The 19053-nt window shown below is 40.3% G+C and overlaps 1 protein-coding gene across 2 annotated transcripts in view; it reads right to left on the bottom strand.

Moving 5' to 3' along the window:
* The window catches only part of JARID2 (jumonji and AT-rich interaction domain containing 2), a 207346-nt gene that overhangs the window by 18902 nt on the left and 169391 nt on the right, over positions 1–19053 (bottom strand). For both annotated transcript variants that reach the window (XM_021388284.1, XM_021388285.1), the window contains exons 6-9: positions 17731–17960; positions 9342–10359; positions 4689–5191; positions 586–678 (exon numbers count right to left, since the gene is read on the bottom strand). In XM_021388284.1, the coding sequence (XP_021243959.1) occupies positions 586–678; positions 4689–5191; positions 9342–10359; positions 17731–17960 (1844 nt within the window). The remainder of the gene's footprint in view (positions 1–585; positions 679–4688; positions 5192–9341; positions 10360–17730; positions 17961–19053) is intronic.

The raw sequence follows: 19053 nt of genomic DNA, 5'->3' as shown, positions 1-19053 counted from the left end.
TTAACTCAACATAAAACACTGCTTACAAATAAGGATGAGAGGTAATGGCCTCAAACTGTGCCAGGGCAAGTTCAGGTTGGATATTAAGAAAAAATTCTTCTCTGAAGGAGAAGCATTGGCCAAGCATTGGAACAGGCTGCCCAGAGAAGTGAAGGAATCACCATCCCTGGAAGTGTTCAAGAAACATGTAGATATGGCACTGAGAAATGTGGTTTAGTGGGCATGGTGGGGATGGACTGGTTGGACTAGATGATCTTAGAGGTCTTTTCCAACCTTAATGATTCTGTGATTGTAAACGTTTAAAAGCATTGATGGATTGTGAAGACAGGAAATAGAACCCCTTGCTCCTGTGCTTCATCGCAAAAGGTATTAAAATGTCTATCTCCCTGTTCATCAATAACTTTATTAAAAGGTTAAAAAAACTGAAGAATCACTACCATACCTACATAATAAATTACTTTTCTCCCACACTGGACATCTCCCGCATTAAATTGCTAATGGTAGTGCCTAAACACCAATTATGATGAACCCCTACACTCAATCTCCACACCAAAAAACATTTACCACCCCTTGTGTTGGTCTCACCTCTACTTCAGCTACTGTAGGCTCCTTTGTGAAGCACATGTTCATGATGTTTCTTGCTGTTCGGTAGAAGGTTGTTAAAGAAACAGACCTACCCTGTGGCAAAAGAAAATAAAATTAAAAGTGAAAATAAAATTAGGTGTCTCCATCTCCCCTGGCCTCACTCTTCTCCTTACATGCTCCATCTCTAATCACAAAGAGGAAAATATCTTCAGGAAGCACGTAATATTTTCTTACTAGATTTCTCAAAACTTAGAGAAATCTCATCACACTAAATGACATTTAATCTATCAAAATAATATTGTCAAACCAACCCTTTAAAAGACCAACTGAGCATTCACAGAAAGCCATGTACGCCACTTCATCCATCACAGTGTTCTGTGTTTGAAAACTACAGCAGATGGACACATGACCTCACAGTCTATGACACGTTGCAAATGAACCAGTATCCAGCCCTACCTGAATTTCAGACTCAGATCCAAAGGGCTGTGTGGCTATGGCTCTTGACATACAAAGAAATGGGTGAAAACAATTTAGAAAATTCACAGAAATGTTCAGCATTAAACCAGTATTGTATGAGATAGAAGGGGGGGGGAGGGTCACAAAAGGTAGAGTTTACTGAGATTACAGTAATCACCTGAGCACAAAAAACTAGGTATGCTCCATCCAGCAAAAGTAGCACAATTGCAAGGAACTATTCATTACAAGGCTGAGAAAAGTAAAATACAGTACAACTGCCAAACGAGTGCATCTTTCTTGGCACTGCTGCAGGACACCTGCTGCATGAGAAGAGGATCTGACTTGGTTTGCTGTCTGAGCTACTTCTAACTTTCTGGGTACCTGCTCTTGTGTATCTGCAGTAGCTGCCCCTCTCCAGACACAGAAGGCAGGAGCACCAGAAGTACCCAAAACTAAATTGGGAACAACTACACAGCAGCCTATCTATCACTTTGCAGAGCTCCTATAGCCGTAGCATTGTCACTTTTTTAATTGATCGCAATGCAATCAGCTGTAACAAAAGTTTATGAAATGCCCATGTCCTGGGGCCCTCCAATTCCCATAAACTTGGATGCTCTGTGATACAATAAGCAATTTCCTTCATCTTTTAATGCCCTCATGAATCAGTTACTGAGACAGCCTCTTAAAACAAAGGCTCTCATAAAATGCAGGGCCCGCACCGACAGTCGTCAAACTTGAGCATATACATCACGGCTCGCATGCTAACAAACACTCTGCAGCAGCTTTCTCTCATCTTACAAAGACGAGCAAGAATGAGGATTGATCTTCCAAGATTAAGCGTGTCTTTCCTTTCAGATTTGTAGCAAGCAAGAAAAGAAAGAAAAATTCAACAGTTCAGCCCTTTAAAATTGCATTTACCAATTTTCTCTCAGTCAAAATCTGCTATCTTTTTAGCCTCTTTAGAAGCTGTAAAACAAATGTGATGGTTGAGGGTTGCTGTCTTGTTTCTTTTGTTTTATTCAATCCGAGGGATCTTTTCTAATTTTCTAATGATTGTTCTGAAAATAATTTTAAATGCTCTAGTGGAGTATCTTGATCAGAACACAAAATCAGGTGCTAAAAAGTAAAATATCCTTCTAAATGCCCTCATAAAATGTTTCAACAGTTCAGCAACTGTCCTGGGAACTTCAAGCTACTCAGCATAGTCTCCGCTGCTGTGACAAATGACAGACAATGGCTTAAGGGACAAAATTTCTTCTGATTTTTTTTTTTTCTCATGGCCTCTGTATCAGCCTTGAAAATAAACCCAGGGCACCATCAGCAAGTCTGCATGGAGCACAGCACTCCTGGCCATGGCGTGGAAATGGGAGGAAAGGCACGGAGAAGGATCCTACAGTGCTACAAACCTTTAAGATGTTAAAGGGGCTACAAAAATGAGCAGAAAATAGAGATTTCACCATGGTTGCAAGTGGGAATGAGAGACCTCTGTTAAGCAGAGGGCAAACCTGGCTGAATTGAGTTCAGCGTGGAGTTTCTGGGCCAGTTTCCTGCAAGTGCTGATAAAACTCGCTTTGGTGCTTTCTCCTGCTTGTCCATGCAACAGGTCCGCTAGAAACCCTTTGGGCTGCCCTGCACAACAACCAGAGCTCTGTTTTCAGTCAGCTCCACTACAGATTTTTAAACTGTTTTCAGAGCTCACACTGGGGAAGAAGAGGATAGTGAAAATCTGGCAACAGATAGCTCTTTGATGACTGCAATTTACTTAGTGTACTTACAGACAACAACACAGTATCACAGTCGAGTAAAAAAGCCACACATTTAAGGAGCAAAGAAAGCGAGCCCAGCAGCCCGCAGCATACATTTAAAAGCACAGCAGGCATTACAGCCTGGAAAGGAGCAACACTGAAAATAATCTGGGAGTCCTGGCAGAAAATCAGCCAAACACAAAGGAGATTTACTCTAACCTTGACATGCGATACAATGGTAACTGCTCCTGGAAGACTGCACGTCTCTTTCTAAAAAAGTGTTCCAGCTCAAGCACATGCTGACTGCAAAAATCACTGTGCAAAATCCTAAATTTACGACCTCTCCGTATGTCTATACCTTGGGCCTTTACGGCCTGAACTGGGCTACGCCCATATGATTATGATATTCAAACACTCTATTGACCTGGACGTGTACAGAAGGGGCGTGGGTTTTTTGTTTTGTTTTAATGAGAATTTGAAATGTGCTTTATAATTATAAATTATAATCCATCATCAGCCATTATAATCCCATCATCTGCTGAAACTGTAACATGAGGACGTGTTCTGTTAAAAAAGATTTAGATTTTATCAGAAACATATTCATAGGAAAGTAACACTCCCCTGTCCACACAGACACAGAGAGAAAAGGAAATCATAATTTCAAGAAAAATAGAGAATGGAATATTAAAAAGCGTGTTTTGTAAAATTCTGTAATGTACACTCCACTTAAACCCTAGAGCTAAGCACCATCTCAGTTTAAGCCTTATCAAACACCCTAGTAATGAACAATGCTCATTCTACAAGTCTTGTGAGTTACTCCAGCGGATCAAGATCACGGCATGATTTCTTCTATTTATACTTCCACCACATTGGAGGTGATTCATACAGCAGAGCCAGGAGACGTAATATTGAATTTCTCATTTAACATTATTAAGCACAGTATATTAAGCATAGAAATGCCACTTCAGTATTCACAAATGTTGCTGTCATTAGACAAGCTTCTGTCCAATAGGAACATGGCAAAGAGATTGCTTTTCAGAGGTAGGATTGAGGACAGAGTCCCCAGACAAAAGAATTTCTGGCTGACAAATCATAATAGGCTGCAAAGAAACCTGTAGCAAGCTCTTAAAGCCCAAGTCATGAGCTCATGCAGTCTCTAAATAGCTTAACTTAGCCACTTTGGACTATCTGGCTTCATTTCCCAGTGATGGAAGCAAGATTAGGAAGAAAAGAACAGGGTATTCCTTTACTGGGCACTGACACTGAATGCTGTATATCTCCCCGAGCTTGGCTTAACAGTACAACACAACTCAAAACTGTACTGCAGGCTGCAGTGCCAAATACTGCTCAAGAGTCAGAGACTGCCAAACAAAATACAGCAAAAGAGTCAGCATTCTTTTGTAAATGGGTGTACTTGACATGCGGAGGACTAAGCACTCATGTGACTGTTAGTGCTGAGCAAAAATTGGCATCAAAGATGAAAACAATGTTTGCATTTCAATTTGCTCTTTCTAAATGTAGTGTATTTCCAGTGACGCTAGTTTTGATGTGGAGCACTACTACTACTACAAGACTTGCAAAGAAGCAAGATTGAGAAGGCAGAACATTGCTCTAAATGTCACTATAAAATGAAAATAAAAATTGTGTCTGCAAGGATAATTGGACAGAGCTATCCAAGGAACCTCTCACAAGGAGACAGAGTAGGGCCCCTGGTGCAGCACGTCTTACAACGACAGTAACACCCTCCAATATTCAGACGTGCCACAGGAGCCAGGCAGATGAGAACAAAGCCAACAGATCACCCCAAAGCGACAGCCCACCAGCTCCCCAAAACCCTGGTGCAACCCAGACCACAGCAAGGGCAGTTCTGCGCAACAAAACCAGCTGAGCTCGCCTCATTACCTTGTATATACACTTGTGTAAGTCACTAAGAACTCCCTCCTCCTCTTCCTCCTCGTCCTCCTTTGTGGTCTCCTTTTCCTGAGCGAAGAGCCGCCGCCTGCCCGTCTTCAGTGGGACGTCGACCTCTTTTAACTTGTTGCGGAAGCCATTTTTGTGAACCACGCCGTTGATGAGTCCGTTTTTGGGCTCAAATCGGGGCAAGGAATGGAACTTGTAGGCATTCTCCGAATGTCCCTCCAAAGGTCCTTTCCTCTTCTCCAAGATTTCTTTTTCCAGCAAGACCTCCTTCTCCAGTTTCTTGTGCTCCTCGGGGGAGAGGGAGTCGTAGGAGAGCAAGTACTGGCAGTAGGCTTCCTGCAGCTTGGCCAGCCTGTCCTGTGCAGTTTTGGGGATGCGTAGCATGTCTGCCAGTTTGTTCCATTTCTTGAGGTCAGTCACTTGCTGCATCCCCCCCATCTCGTTGATCAGCTGGACGAAGCAGGCCAGATCGAGCTCGCAGCCTCCTGGGGTGTGCATGTGCCAGGCAGCAGAGAGGGGGGGAAAGGGAAACACAGGAGCTGGTTAGACAACCTGTAGGCCTCAAGCAGCAAGCATTCCTGCCAGCGGCACAGAACCAGGCTGGGCACATATGAAATGTGCCACCCGTACAGCTCCAGTCACCTGGGCACTGCAGCAGGATGGTCCCAGTCTTGTACACCTCCCACTCAAGACAGGCACACACCACTGTTTTGCTAACTTAACTGATTTGGTGGATTATCATATAATTTGCTATTTGCAATAGCATCCCCTATGGCTAAATTTGCTTTTTCACACAATCTCTTTTCAGAGCATCCCCAGCTATCACCTATCATCACACGTGTCTCTCTGTAACTGTGCACTGGTAGAGCTGTCCAACTCCTAAGTGCCCACACACTGCTACCAGTCCCACAGTTATTTCATTCAGGGAAGAAGCAAAACAATTGTCAAGAAAGGTGCTGGCAATCAAAACAAGTATCTGTCCCTTCTGGAGACAGAACGTCTGTGCAACACTTTGAATATAATAAGTATTTAAAAGAAGCACAACAACATCATCATTTTCACTACAGGTAGAAAAAAAATCTTCTTTTACAATTTTTTTTTTTTCAAAGAGGGGAGGAGGAGGAGGGCTGGTGCCTGAAAGAAAGCTGGCAACTGCTACTATGTAAAAAGTTCCAGATGCATTCTCACACTTTGAGGCCGTCCATATTTTATATTCCATTATGGTTTTGTATGTTTTAAGATGACTAGCACATTTCACACTCCAGACAAAAAATAAAAACAGAAGATTATACAAACTCCAGCATAAAAAGCAGCCAAATGGATGAAGAACAATAAAAGAAGCATCATAAATACTCTCAAAGCACAGAAATGAATCATCAGCAGAATTAAGAAACTGGCCAAAGACAACCTAAAATTTAACAGGACACCACTGAAGGGAAAAAAAAAGAATTAATACAAAATGGGTGTCAACATCGCTGTCACATTGTCTCTCCTTCCCATTTTTTTTTCTTTGACTGAAGTACAAAATCATTACCCCACAGCAGTTTCACAGCACTTAGAAATGCTATTATAAAAAAGAAGTGCAAGAAGCAGCATTATGGTAAATACGTACTGTTGGATGCACAGCTACAGCATCTTTAAGGTCCAGCTTTATCATTTTGCTTGCTTATGCAAGCAGTATTACTCTCTTCAAATCTAGCCACGCTGCATCTCAATTGCTGATCCCAATTTTCAGTCTCCTTCATTTTCTCTCTCACACTCTTCATCCTCCTGCCCTTCCCCCTCTTCCCACCACTTGCGCCAATCCCCCATGTCCAGATGACACTGGTTGCAGAGGTTGTCTGCTAGTGCTGCCCGCACAGCACTGCTCAAAGGTGAGAAAAGGGGGAAAGGTTTTTGGATACAGCCAAAGCAAAAGGAAAGGCTTTGAGGAATATAAGACAAAGCTGTAGGCAGAGCCACAAGGTAGCACGGTTATCTTAATGATTTTTTTTATTATTTTTTACAGTCACAATGTTTAAGTTTTGGAGTAGAGAATAGGCCAACACCATTGGAAAAACACGTTTCTGGAAAGGTTTTCTTTCTTTCCTCTTTAATCTTCCTATGAAGTAACACTCAAGCTGGCCTCTATTACAGAAAGTACTTTTTTGGTCTAGTAATATATATACGCACGGTTCAAATACAGGGAAGGTGTAACTTAAGATGGCTTTTCATCCCAATCGATTCAGCCAAACGTATAAAGTTGAGCAACATACTGCAAACTTCAGACAAAGCATGTTTCAGGTTTCGTATTATGCATGTTCTCCAGTGTAACAAATTGTGCACACCTAGTTTATGGTCCTAGTTTCAATACTATTTATGATGTATTTAAGAAATGCAATATTCTCCAACATGATTGAATGATGTGATACTTATGCTCTTATATTGCAGTGATTATGAGCTATCATTCCATTAAGTCCCATATATCTAGCAGATGCTCCAGAGGGCCGGCCACAGCTCAGGTTTAACAAAATGGTCTCAATTATAATTCCATTTACGCAGCCATAGCTTTTGGAAGCATTTATATCTCATGCTGATGTTTTCCAGGACTGGCCTTAGTATGTTGCTTAAACTTTCCTTGAAAGGTTGAAGAGGGAAAAAATAAAATAAAATAAAAATTCATTTACCCAATTTCTGAAGTGCCTATAGCAAAGTGGCTTAAATACGAGACCTAGCACATGTTATGCAAAAAGAGTCTTAAAAAAAAAAGTCTCGATTTCACTACACTAGGAGTATTTCTAAATTGCGTGGTGAGCAAGCCCATTAAAAAAAAATCTTAAGGTGTGCATTAAATACCAAGCCTTGGCACTATACAAGTTATTGGCAAAACTCCCATTTGCTTCGATGGAAATGTGATTTGGCCCTGAAAGGGGGGAATATGTATGAATGTCCACTTAAATAAGTGTACACTTATCATCACAGATGATTTTATGTCTTTCCTGCTGGAGCCAACAGTTTTCTAATCTTTGTACAGCGATGATCTCCAGCTTCCTTACTCCATTTTGTTTTTAATTTTAAACCAAGATAGGTAGGAAATTACTGCAGAAAGGATATATAGGATGCAAATTTTATAAGAGATCACTGTTTGCTCCAGCTGTATAGCACCCAGCAGAATAGAAACCTTGCCTATTAATTAGGCTGTTAGGTACTTAAATAATACAAATAATTAACAGTAATGCTATCTTAATGCTGAGTTAAGGTATTTCATTAAAAAGTTAACATTGTTCCAGGAGTGTTAATCGAGCTGTCTTGCACATTTTCTTCTCACTCTCGCCAATGTAAATTTAATTCATTACTCTTCTCTATTAGCATATAACCATTGCATACATTAGGCATACAAAATGTTCACTTATTGCTGCTTGAGTGATTTTAATTTTCAGATTTCCTTGAACATTTTTGCGTGGCTGTTGCAACAGAGCACTAACCCTCACTCCTCCTCCTCCTCAAATTCTGTCATTCTCTGTTGTGCCCTTCATTGGTTCATCATGATTTTCACCATCTCTTTGTGTGTTTTTATGCATTTGCACCCCCTTACCATACGTGACATAAAACAAAGTTTTAAAATTTCGGGGGGTAGGGGGGGGCAGGAAGGGAGAGAAGGGAAGCATTGTGAACAGTTTAAACAGAAAAGTGTGTCCTTTAATCCAGCTAGTGTTGATAGCTGCCTCTGATGGGATAATGCCTCAAAGGCAAAACTCTAGCCTCAAGTTGCAGCACACAGATGCTGCGTGCTCTGACTCAAAACACTTCAAAAACAAAGGAGAAGGTTAACACAAATTAAAACCAAAACTTTGTTATTATGTCATGGCTGCAAAGGCAGCCGAGATGGAGGTGAATCATTCAACGGTTCATTTGTATGCTGCTGTTGTCATGTTTTTACAAACTATTGTCACATTTTTGTCACGTGTCATATTTGACAGCAGACCATAAACCAAGAATTCTGTTAAATAAGTGATTCTTACTCAGGCATTAGCCCTGGCAGACACCTGCTGCGAGAAATAATGAAACCTCCATTTTGCAATCAACCACATTTTACTGCCTATTCTTGACACTTAATGGTTGTTAAATGTCAGCAGGTCACTGCAAATTTGTGATTTGAAGTGTCTGAGTACCCAAATAGAAATCAGTTTCAAGATATTTTTTCCCCTTGGTTAAACGCTTTTAAAGAAAGGGGGAAAAATATTTGTATTCTCGCTTGGCGGCATTGTAACCTGTTTGGAAAACATCTTTGGTACAGTCCAAGAATATTATGAAGTAACATTTAAATGAAGACTATCAATACCTACAGCTGTACTACTTAATAAAATAAACAGTAGGGGTGAAGATCCTGAAATCTGAAGAGCAGGATGCCGTAACAGCATCCTTCCCTGGGCAAAACAGAGAGCTGGAAGGAAGAAGGTGGCAATGCAAAGCCTTCCAGCAATGCTCTCCCACGACCTACCTGCACCATGTCTGACTGACGACAAAGAGAGAGAGCCAGGCTCTGTGGTGTTAATTGAACAGGTGTTTGGTTAAGCATAAAGGCAAACCGAGCATAAAGTTGCACACGGACTCTAACAAGCAGCGGCAAAAGGCCAAGGAGACCACAGCCCTTACCTATGAGTGGGAGTTCGTCCATGGTAATGCCCTGAGATTTGAGGTGCTTCTTGATACAGGCCAGCCGCTGCACGTTGGGTCCCCAGCGCCTGCCTAGCTTGTGTATGTGCTGAATCTGTGTCACAAACCGCATTTCATCATTTAGCTTGCACTCAGGTCTCCAGTCTGGAGGAGGAATCACCCTGCACATCCCATACTTCTCTACCTGAGCTCGGACTGACTCAATGTATATCAGTGGGTCATGAAATTCCTTGGTGGAGGGCCTAAGGATGGGAATCTCCCCCAGCATCCCCCACCCAGACTTACTACTGCCCTTTTCGTGCTTTCCCATTGAGTCTTGTGGCTTGTGCAAGGACTCCGCTTGAGAGGTAGAACGATTTTCACAGGAGGCATTTTCAGTTTTGCCATGTGCTTGTTTCCCTGGCGTACTCTTTCCAGCAGTGGCTCTTTTCGGCCTATTTCTTTCCAAATTCTTCTCTGGCACTTCCTTTTTAAGGTGTCCATTCAGCAAAGGCTTTTCAACAACTGCCTTTTTGCTCGCGGCTTCTGCCAAGTTGACGGCCCCTTTCATTCTCTTGGTGGGCGACTGTATTTTGTCTATGTGATTAGTCTCTTCCAGCCTCCTCTTCGAATTGCGCAGCCCCTCCCTTAACTGTCTCCCCACCTCCTTAGTGCATGTCTTTTGGTTCAACTTGCCATTGACTTTTACACCATTAACAGCGGTATTGTTAGACTTGGATGCTCCAAGGGATAGCACCTGTTTGCGGGTTTTTGCATTGCTACTTTCTAGTTTCCCTGAGATTGTGTGGTTGACAGGTGAACTGGGTTTGTGGTGATTTAGTTTGGTTTCCTTGACCAGTTCTTTCTTGGCTTTGGTGTATGTGACAGTTCCCTTTGTCACCGTTGCAGTGTACTTCACAGTTTTGGACGGTGAAGGTCTGACGTCTCTCATCTTTTTGGCACTGGCTGCATTTGCACTCGGAGATGACATTCGAGTGATTCCGTTGACTTTAGAAACCTACAAAGCCAGGAGTATCGCAGGGGGAGCAGAAGGAAAGAAACATAAAACAGAAAAGTAAATTAATAAGGTTGCCACTCTTCCGCAGTTTCCCATTTGCTGGACAACCATATTCTTCAGTCCTGACTCCTGGCCCTTTTGTACAATCTTCCTATAATAATTTTCACCCAGACAAGAGAAGAGATTGGGCATTCAGAATATGAAATACACATTTTTGTTCTTATTATTGTTCTACAATGAACCAAAAAGTCCCCAGAAAGTTGATCTTGCTTTTGGAGAGTATGAAGCCTCTGGCATTAAGAAGGGTGGGGTCACTTGCTAGCAATGCCCTCTTCTTTCCCTACCAGAAAGCAAGTTACACCGTCTACAAACTAGCACTTCCAGCCCTCAAAGACTATCCCCTCACCCACCCAACTTCCCTTAAGTAAGTGCACACACAGTTTCCTACACAGTAAACAGACTAGCCAGTGTGTGCCATCTACTCTAACTGGAATGGGCACATTTTGCAAAAAAAACCACACACTTAGATTCAAACAAACCTCCTCTCTATGTATACGTACACACATATAAAAATAAATACTGAACACATTATGTACCCAACAGATCAGGACAGCCATGAGGGATCCAGTCTGTCTTACACGTTAAATCCGGGGAGGCGTCTTGTTGCTTAAGTTATTAACACAAAGTAAAAATGTATACAGGAGTTCAGTGCATTTTTAAAAAGGTGGTTTTGTTTATTTGTTTTTGAAGTTTGATATCTGGGCAGTTTTACTGACACATTCTATCATCACTCACTAACACGTCATTACAGTTTACAAGAACTGGACTCCACTTCTTTCTGTTAGGCACTTTAATCCAATTATAAAACTAAAATTAGTATTTTAATTATAAGACATGTTAAGCACTAAAAGCAACCCTTTCAGAAAGCAGCCCTCAGCTTCAAAGGGAACTGTGACAGCTCAGCACTGTCAAAGCAAGCCCCACTGCTAAGAAAATGAAAGTTCAAGTTAAAACCTTTAAAAATTTAAAGCATTTAAACAAGTTTGAACGTTCTTTCTGACCTTCTTAAACTACCGTGAGCAAGGAAAAATACACCAAAAAATCAAAGGAACATTGATAAATGTGCTCAAAGTGAAAACGTACAATACAACAATCACACCTTACTGGCGCTCAGGTGAGTAGCACCATTTCTGCAAAGTTACAATACTTTCCCATGGGACTTCAAAATGCTTGTCAAATCAGTAAGTATGGTAGCTTCAAATAAAGAGTTCAAGAACTTGAATCACTTACAAAATAGGGATGTTATAAAATAGGGATAAAACAGAGACTGAAAAGATCACACCACAGTCTCCCATTAAGTGTGTATATACCATTTTCCCTTGAAATTTAGGCAGTAAAATTTGAAATGGAGGCTCGGGTTTGACTTTTACAGAGCCTTTTCACACTGCAGAACAGAGACAGTTAGAGATCTGCTGAGACATCGCCTCCTGCCTGCAGCTGTCAGCACAAGATCTCTGGCTTTATAAATAGCCAGGAACATTGATTACAAATTTGGTCTAGACTAATTGAGAAGAATTGATTGAGGACTGGAAGGGGAAGGTAATCTGGATGACAGTGATTATTAAATGAGTTTTCAATTCTAAGATATGACAATAGCAGAGAAAGGACAACAGATTTTAGTGGGGAAAAAATCTGCAACAAAAAAAAAAAACCCAACCCAAACAATTCCCACTCAGGAGAAGGATACAAAGTATAGACCGTTATGCTTGTTCATCAAGTTCTCAAAAAATGTAAGGTCACAGTTAAAAATGGAAGCAGAATTATGTGACTAAGTGCAGCTATAGTGGAATAGTAAAAGCATGCAGGAATAAAATCAGAAAGGTCAAGGTGCTAAAGGAATTTCAGTTAGCAGGTGACACAAAATGAAACACAGAAGATTTTATAAATACTTCAACAACACAAAGCTAACAAAGGACAGCAGATTCACTCCTACACAAGTTGTAGTGTAGATTGAACCACTACACAAGGAAGGAAAACAAATCAAACAGTTTAACTAATGTGCTTGTGCTTCTTTCCATTTGTCCTCAACACAAGTACCACTGTTAAAGTGAATACTTACCAGACATGTAAAAAAGTCAACTGAAAAAAAGAGCTAGGAAGGCAACTGCAACAAGCTACAGTGTACCTAGTTAACTTAAGGCATGGGTCCCGGAGAGAAATGGAGGAGGGCAGGCAGACTGCTAACTTCAATCCCTAAAATGATTCTGGAACCAACGTCAAACAGTTAATTTGTAAACACATAAAACATAGTAAGATAGTGATAAAAACAAACAAAGCAAACACACACATACACCCCACCTCACAGTTTAGCACTTCAAGCTAATTTGATCTTTTTCTGATAGACACCTGGTTGAGCAGGTAAAGGGGCACCTTTGCTTCAGTAGAGTTCCTGACATTATCCCATCAAACAAGCTCTGGAGGTACATCCTAGGTATAATTACTATAAAGTGGCTTTACATTAGATTGAAGAAAGACTTTCATCATTGTCATGGCTCATGGTCATCCTAAGAGGGCATTTCAGGTGATTTTTGGCAGAGGTCTGTCTTGGCCTCAGTTCTGCTAAGTCCTTCCATTAGTCACTTGGACCACCATAAAATGTGCCTGTGATGCACACTTGGAAGGAACTGCAAATGCTCTGCAGAAAAGGTCAAAATCAAAGGCAATCTTGAAGATCTTACGCCAGAACATTTCTAAAATAAGAGGAACTGCTAATTTTAGGAAGGATTAATCAAATATATGTAGGGAGAAACAATAACTGGAGAACATGGTGAGCTGCAAAATGCAATGGTGGTGAAAGCATGCAAATCTCTCTGTGAGAGCTATTAATCAAAATGTCAAAAGCAAGAGGCAGGAACACAGGCCTTCCTATGCAGGGCTGTGCTCTGTGCTGGGCCTGTCCTGTAAGAAAAATTCAAACACTGGAGCAAGTCTGGAAGAGAACAAAGCATTCAGGTATTTAGATAAGATTTCTATTGAAAAGCCAAGGGAGCTGGGCTTATTCGTCTAAAAAAGACTACTGAGAGAGAACTCTGTAATGGTCTGCTGATGCATAAAGATCCCCTCTGAAAAGAGACAGTCAATACTACTTCCATGTATGAAACAAGAAAAGGTGAAAATAACCCCTTCACTGTCTACAAGAATAATCTAAAGTGCAACCTGGAAAACTTTCTAATTAGTAGGAAAGGAAAATGCTCTAAGAAGCATCTCTCTTCTAACTGGAGGTTTTCAAGAAGGTTTCAAGTATATCATAGCTATAGTACTGTGCTGTTAGGTACAGTGAAGAAAACACCTCAGAGGGGGTGCCCAGGCTGTATGGAAATGCCTTGTCGCCTCAGATTTCCTACAACTTTTTTTTGAAACAGTCATAACCAGAATGCTGAAGGGCCATCCAGGTCACTCCTTCAGAGAGGCAATGGTGGCCCAGGGCCTACATAAAAACCAGTCATGGAGCAAGTGCTAATGGAGAAAGGCAAGATCCTCACGACTCAACTCTCTGAAAGAAAACACACTATCAGCAACATCAGCTTGAGGCCAGAATTAAAACTGCCAAGATAAGAAACTCTGGAAACTGAATTTATTAAGAAGTTTATTAAGAAAACAGCAACTTCTCACAACTGGTTAGAGTTGTCAGAATACCTCCACACAATGAAAGCTTAGATCTCTCAGGGCTAAATCTTGCACTGAATAGGTACATAAGCTTCATCTATCTAACCCGCTATCCTACATTATAAGCACAATCAAATTTCTATTCAGATCGAATGAAGTTATTCCAGTGACGAACTAGTCCTGAAGTAGAGGAACACGTAGCTTTCAGAGTACCATAATGAATTGAATTGTTTCTGTCTGGTTGCTAACTAAGAAGACCCCGTAAGAAAGAAACACTCCTGGAAACTTTCTCAGAACCATCATCTTTCCAGAGCAGACACAACTCAATGGTTTTTAAATGCTTCTCCCTCTCCCCTCCCCACATGTCCACAGGTATCCAGTGCGCTGAGAGAGAGTAGCATGAAATTTAAGATACAGCAGTAGTACATAGACCAGAGCAGACCACGCTTCAAATGGAAATAGGCTGCAACAAACATCTTCCAGCTGGAAACAAATGGAACAAACAACGTGGTCATTGCCCACCATCAAAGCAATAGGTGGATTCAGGATTTCACATTGACAAATGCGAAATTCTGCCTGGTCAGCAAACACCTACGTGTTCCTGGTCTGTACTTGTCTCTGAGGACCCATCAGACGATTGGAACCAAAAGAAACAAGAAATTGCGGTAGCCATTTTCTTACCTTTCTACTGTTGATATGTCTCCCCCCAAACCAAACATACACACACAGAGTCAGCCTAAAAAACTGGCCACACTGCCAGGTGCGCAGGTTCACCAAATGGGAGTCTATGCCACAGCTCCATTCCGAGGCAGTGCTTACACTGAGCGCATAAGAAAGAAGTCAATTTAATTCAAATAGTAACAAAATGATTGACATTAGCCTTACATGACTCAAAGTCTTGAGCTAAAGGTGAAACTAGGGGTATGGATAATATCTGTGGTTTTCAGCTATCTTCTCAGTTGTGCTGATAATATTTTTGTCTTCAGAACACTCTTTTCTCCACTTTACAGAACACTTGCCTTGCAGTAAAAGATGGTACAGTAACTTTTAAAAATTGTTGGCTTTTTACAAGCAAATGAAAATGAGCACACAGTATTGCAGAGATTTGTTTGTTGGATTTGAACTGGTCTACATACACACCTCTGCACAGCACCTGGGATCCACCCTCCAGACATATACATATGCACACACACACACACACACACACACACACAGTACACAAAATAAGGCCAACAAACAACTTATTAGATAACAAGCACAGTAATAACAGCAACATTAGCAATACCAACAACAATTTTGGTCTCCAAGAAATTCATGTTACGCAGCTGATCTTGAATTCATTCATAAAAATACTTCCGTTGATATATGAGCTTTGCAGATCTAAATTACCATATTAGGCCAAGAGAGGGCCCCATTGAACTACATCTCATTTGCCCACAATCACTTTGAAGACGGGAATTTGGAAAGATAGCAAGGGAGGAAGAAAGAGAGAGGAAACGTGACAAGTGCAAATGCACACTAGAAAAGGAAAAAAAAGAAAGGAAAAAAGAAAATCTCATGTAATTTCTCGTGTTCTGCTTTTATTTTCTCTAAGACTTAACAAAAAAAGACACATACATAAATAAACTGGGTAAATGCACATGAACAAGAAGCAAAAACATACTGGAAAGAAAATGAACATGCAGCTGATACCTTGAGAAAATGACTCTCCTTTAGGAAAGCACCAAAGCAGTCAACAAAGACTCTCAACAAGAGCAGAAATTTAGTGATGTCTCAATTGTTATGTCTAAGGTTTTGCAAAAAGCTAGATTACTTTATCAGGCAAAATGTATAAATCACCTTTAATTAGTTACAGCCATGTTTTCATTAAAATTGGTAAGAAAGGATTTACGTCACAGTGGACTGCAGAAGAAAACTAAAATGTTTATCCTTCCTTAAAAAAAATTCATCATCTGAGCTTATAGCTCCCTTATTTTATGAAGCTCGAGGATCACTTTGTCAGGTGTCTATGTAGTGTTACCATTGGTTGTAGCACACTATGCCTAAGTTTCTCTATTTTTTTTTTCCAAAGTACAATCAAAAAAATCTACTATTCTATAATACAAACCCACTTGGATCATGGATAGAATTTTTCTACAGCTGTCATTTTCTTTCTTAGAACTGCCTTCACAAGAGACAGCTGTTGATTTTTAGAAGAATTTTAACTATTCATACTTTTAAAAAAAAACTTTAACGCATTTCATATGAGTATTTCTGTGAGTCAAAATAATTAAGCCTAAAGCGTATCCTTACGTTCTGGGAAACTTCTTCAACATGAAGAGCTCACGGCTGAGCATGTTACAGCAAGGACCATAGGATGTTGGCAGTCACAAGAAAATTTACAAAAAGATGGCAGGCATTTAAGCTGATGACTTGATAAGCAAAAATTGCCATGAGGGAATCAAGATTGGAAGGTTACACAGGTACAGAGAAATATACTGTACGTAGCCTTCAGGATCTCAGATTTCCTTCAGGATCTCAGATTTGATTTCAAAGGTAATACAAGTCCAGTAGAGCCATTTCAGGAAAAGCTAAACATCACCGAAGCACAGGGCATGGAAGATTTCCTTGGCAAGAGCAACGGTGTTTTTCTTTTTGCTTTTTTAAATTTCCAAGCCTATGACTGAGAAGCACCATTTAAGGCCTTGACAGCTCTCGAAAATGGCAATTCCAGCTCCAGTGAAATCTAGCCTAGGCTATTTGGAAGAAAAACCTATACATGCCAGCAAATAAAAACTGCCTGTAAGTGGCTTGCTGAGAATTAACCACCGGAAAAGAGAAAAAAAAGTGTAAGTGCAGCAAGCTTTCCACACTGCACTGCCCCAGTTCAGATACTCTGCTAACCTATTCCCCCACACTGAATTATCTCATGAAAGATAACAGCTGAGAGAATTTAAAAGGACACTGACTGAGGTTTGTTTGAACTCTTTTATAAGAAAATGAATCTATCAGTTATTATGAGTTTAACGATCCAACCATCCAAAATATTCACAGATGAAGACACATCCTGCACAAATGCAGGTCACAAGTACTGAAAGACTTCTAGACCCAAATCAAAGTCGGGTTCAGACAAAACTCTTGCTGAATTGTTTGCTAGTCTTCAACTAGGTAACATGAAGTCCTGAATTGCTTCCCTCCTGGTAAGTCCACTGGGAAGGAGACAATATCCTGGAACACTTTATGCGCTGGGCAAGGTATGTTTCCCAGACTCTGAGGTTTGAAATGCTCACATGCAATAGAAGACACCTGAGCATAATGTCAGCTTCTCTACAATGCCAGTAAGCCTCTAAGATAACCCAAGCAGACCAGCTGCTAAAGGAATTCATTTCTGCTATGTGCTGCCAGCCTTGGCGCTGACAGCAGAGAGGCCAGCAAAAGTATCAGTCAGAAAGGCTTAGGAAAGTGATGTGAACTTTTAGCTTTCATATCTATGCAGTGTGTAATATAGAGAGAGTTGTAAAGCATACTTTAAATGACTTGCTATATACTTTTCTTTTTTCCTTTCTCTCTTTCTCTCTCTCTTCCACTAAAAATTAACTCCCCGCTGTCTTCAGAGCATGCTTTGAAGGACTGCAATGTTCCCTCCGTGCCATGCAGTGAAAAATGAAGCTAGCACCTTAAAAATCTGTGTTTCCCATGTGTCCACAGTACGGCATAAGTCATTACCTGTTTTCTTAAGTCCTGAGCCGATCTATGAAGAGTGTGGTGGTTGTTAGCAGTGAGCCCTTTCGTAGAGGAGCCAGTGTTTGTAGCAGGATGGTGATTAGCAGCAGCCTGGTCTTTTCGGCTCTCAGCCTTATGTTCGCTGTTCTTCTCCTTCCCTGGTGTGGCCTCTTTGCTTTTGTGTTTCTGGGCAGGTTCTTTCTCCTTCAATGATTTGCTGGATCCATTGAAAACTGAGAAGAGGGAAAAATCAGAGTATTAAAGAAAAAAGAAGTACATACAAGATGAAACTCTTCATTCAAAGCAACCCAACTTTCTTTATTGTCAGTGTTTGATATTTAGAGAGTGTTCTATTATAACTAAAGTAAACGCAACACAGAAATAGAAGCACAATTTTGCATATTTACTTATATGAACAGATTTACCAAAGCAATCTATTTCCTTTGATTATTAAAGTACCCAAATTAAAACATATAAGGTACATTACTATTTTGATTGACCTAAATATAGATTTATCCTTTTGATTTTTATTTATGACAGTTTTAATCAACTTCTTGCTGTGGCAGTGAGGAAGTGCTGAATGTAACGTAAACAGAAAAAGGATTTATTTTTACTTTAACATAACGAAAGGAAACATTCCATGAAAAAGCATGTTTTGTTTTCATCATATCCAAACTGCTGAACCAAACTGACAGCAGCTTGCTAATAGCAGACACGTTACAAATAGAGAAAGATACTTCTACAAATAAAGAAAAATAATAACTTGGAACACATCATATAAGGTAATATGGGGCCCTAAGCTGAGTATCCTAGCCTTCTGTTGAAACTAAGGTTAAGAAAGAACAGAAACCATATTTTTATACAATAAATGTTATGAAAATGTATACAATTATATCACAAAAAGTTTGGGTACTTTCCCACTGCTGAATTTATTTAGGGATATACATTCATCTTTCATTGTCAGGGATCATCAAAAGCTGGGGTTTAAAAAAAAAAAACCCAACAATCCTTTTGTCTGATTGCTAATCAAAAAATGTAGTAAATATATGCCAGTGCTGCTTGTTCATCAGCAAAGAATTTGACAGAGGTCTGTGAGGTTTGTGATCCAACATCCACAATGGCAAGTGCCCTCCTGACTTCTCCATTCATCTACTCTTGTTTTTCACTCATTTGTTTTGACACTGATTAGGAAAGGATGTAAATAAAAAAAATTCATAAATACTTAAGAGCACAAATATCTAAGAATAGTAAGTGTTACACACAACACACACTATCTGTTTGGGAACGTTGACTGAATGAATTAAGACGTTGCTTTCTTGGGAAATG

This window comes from Numida meleagris, chromosome 2 (assembly GCF_002078875.1).
Source record: "Numida meleagris isolate 19003 breed g44 Domestic line chromosome 2, NumMel1.0, whole genome shotgun sequence".
Taxonomy (NCBI): Eukaryota; Metazoa; Chordata; class Aves; order Galliformes; family Numididae; genus Numida; species Numida meleagris.
This window is presented reverse-complemented; position numbering and strand designations above follow the sequence as displayed.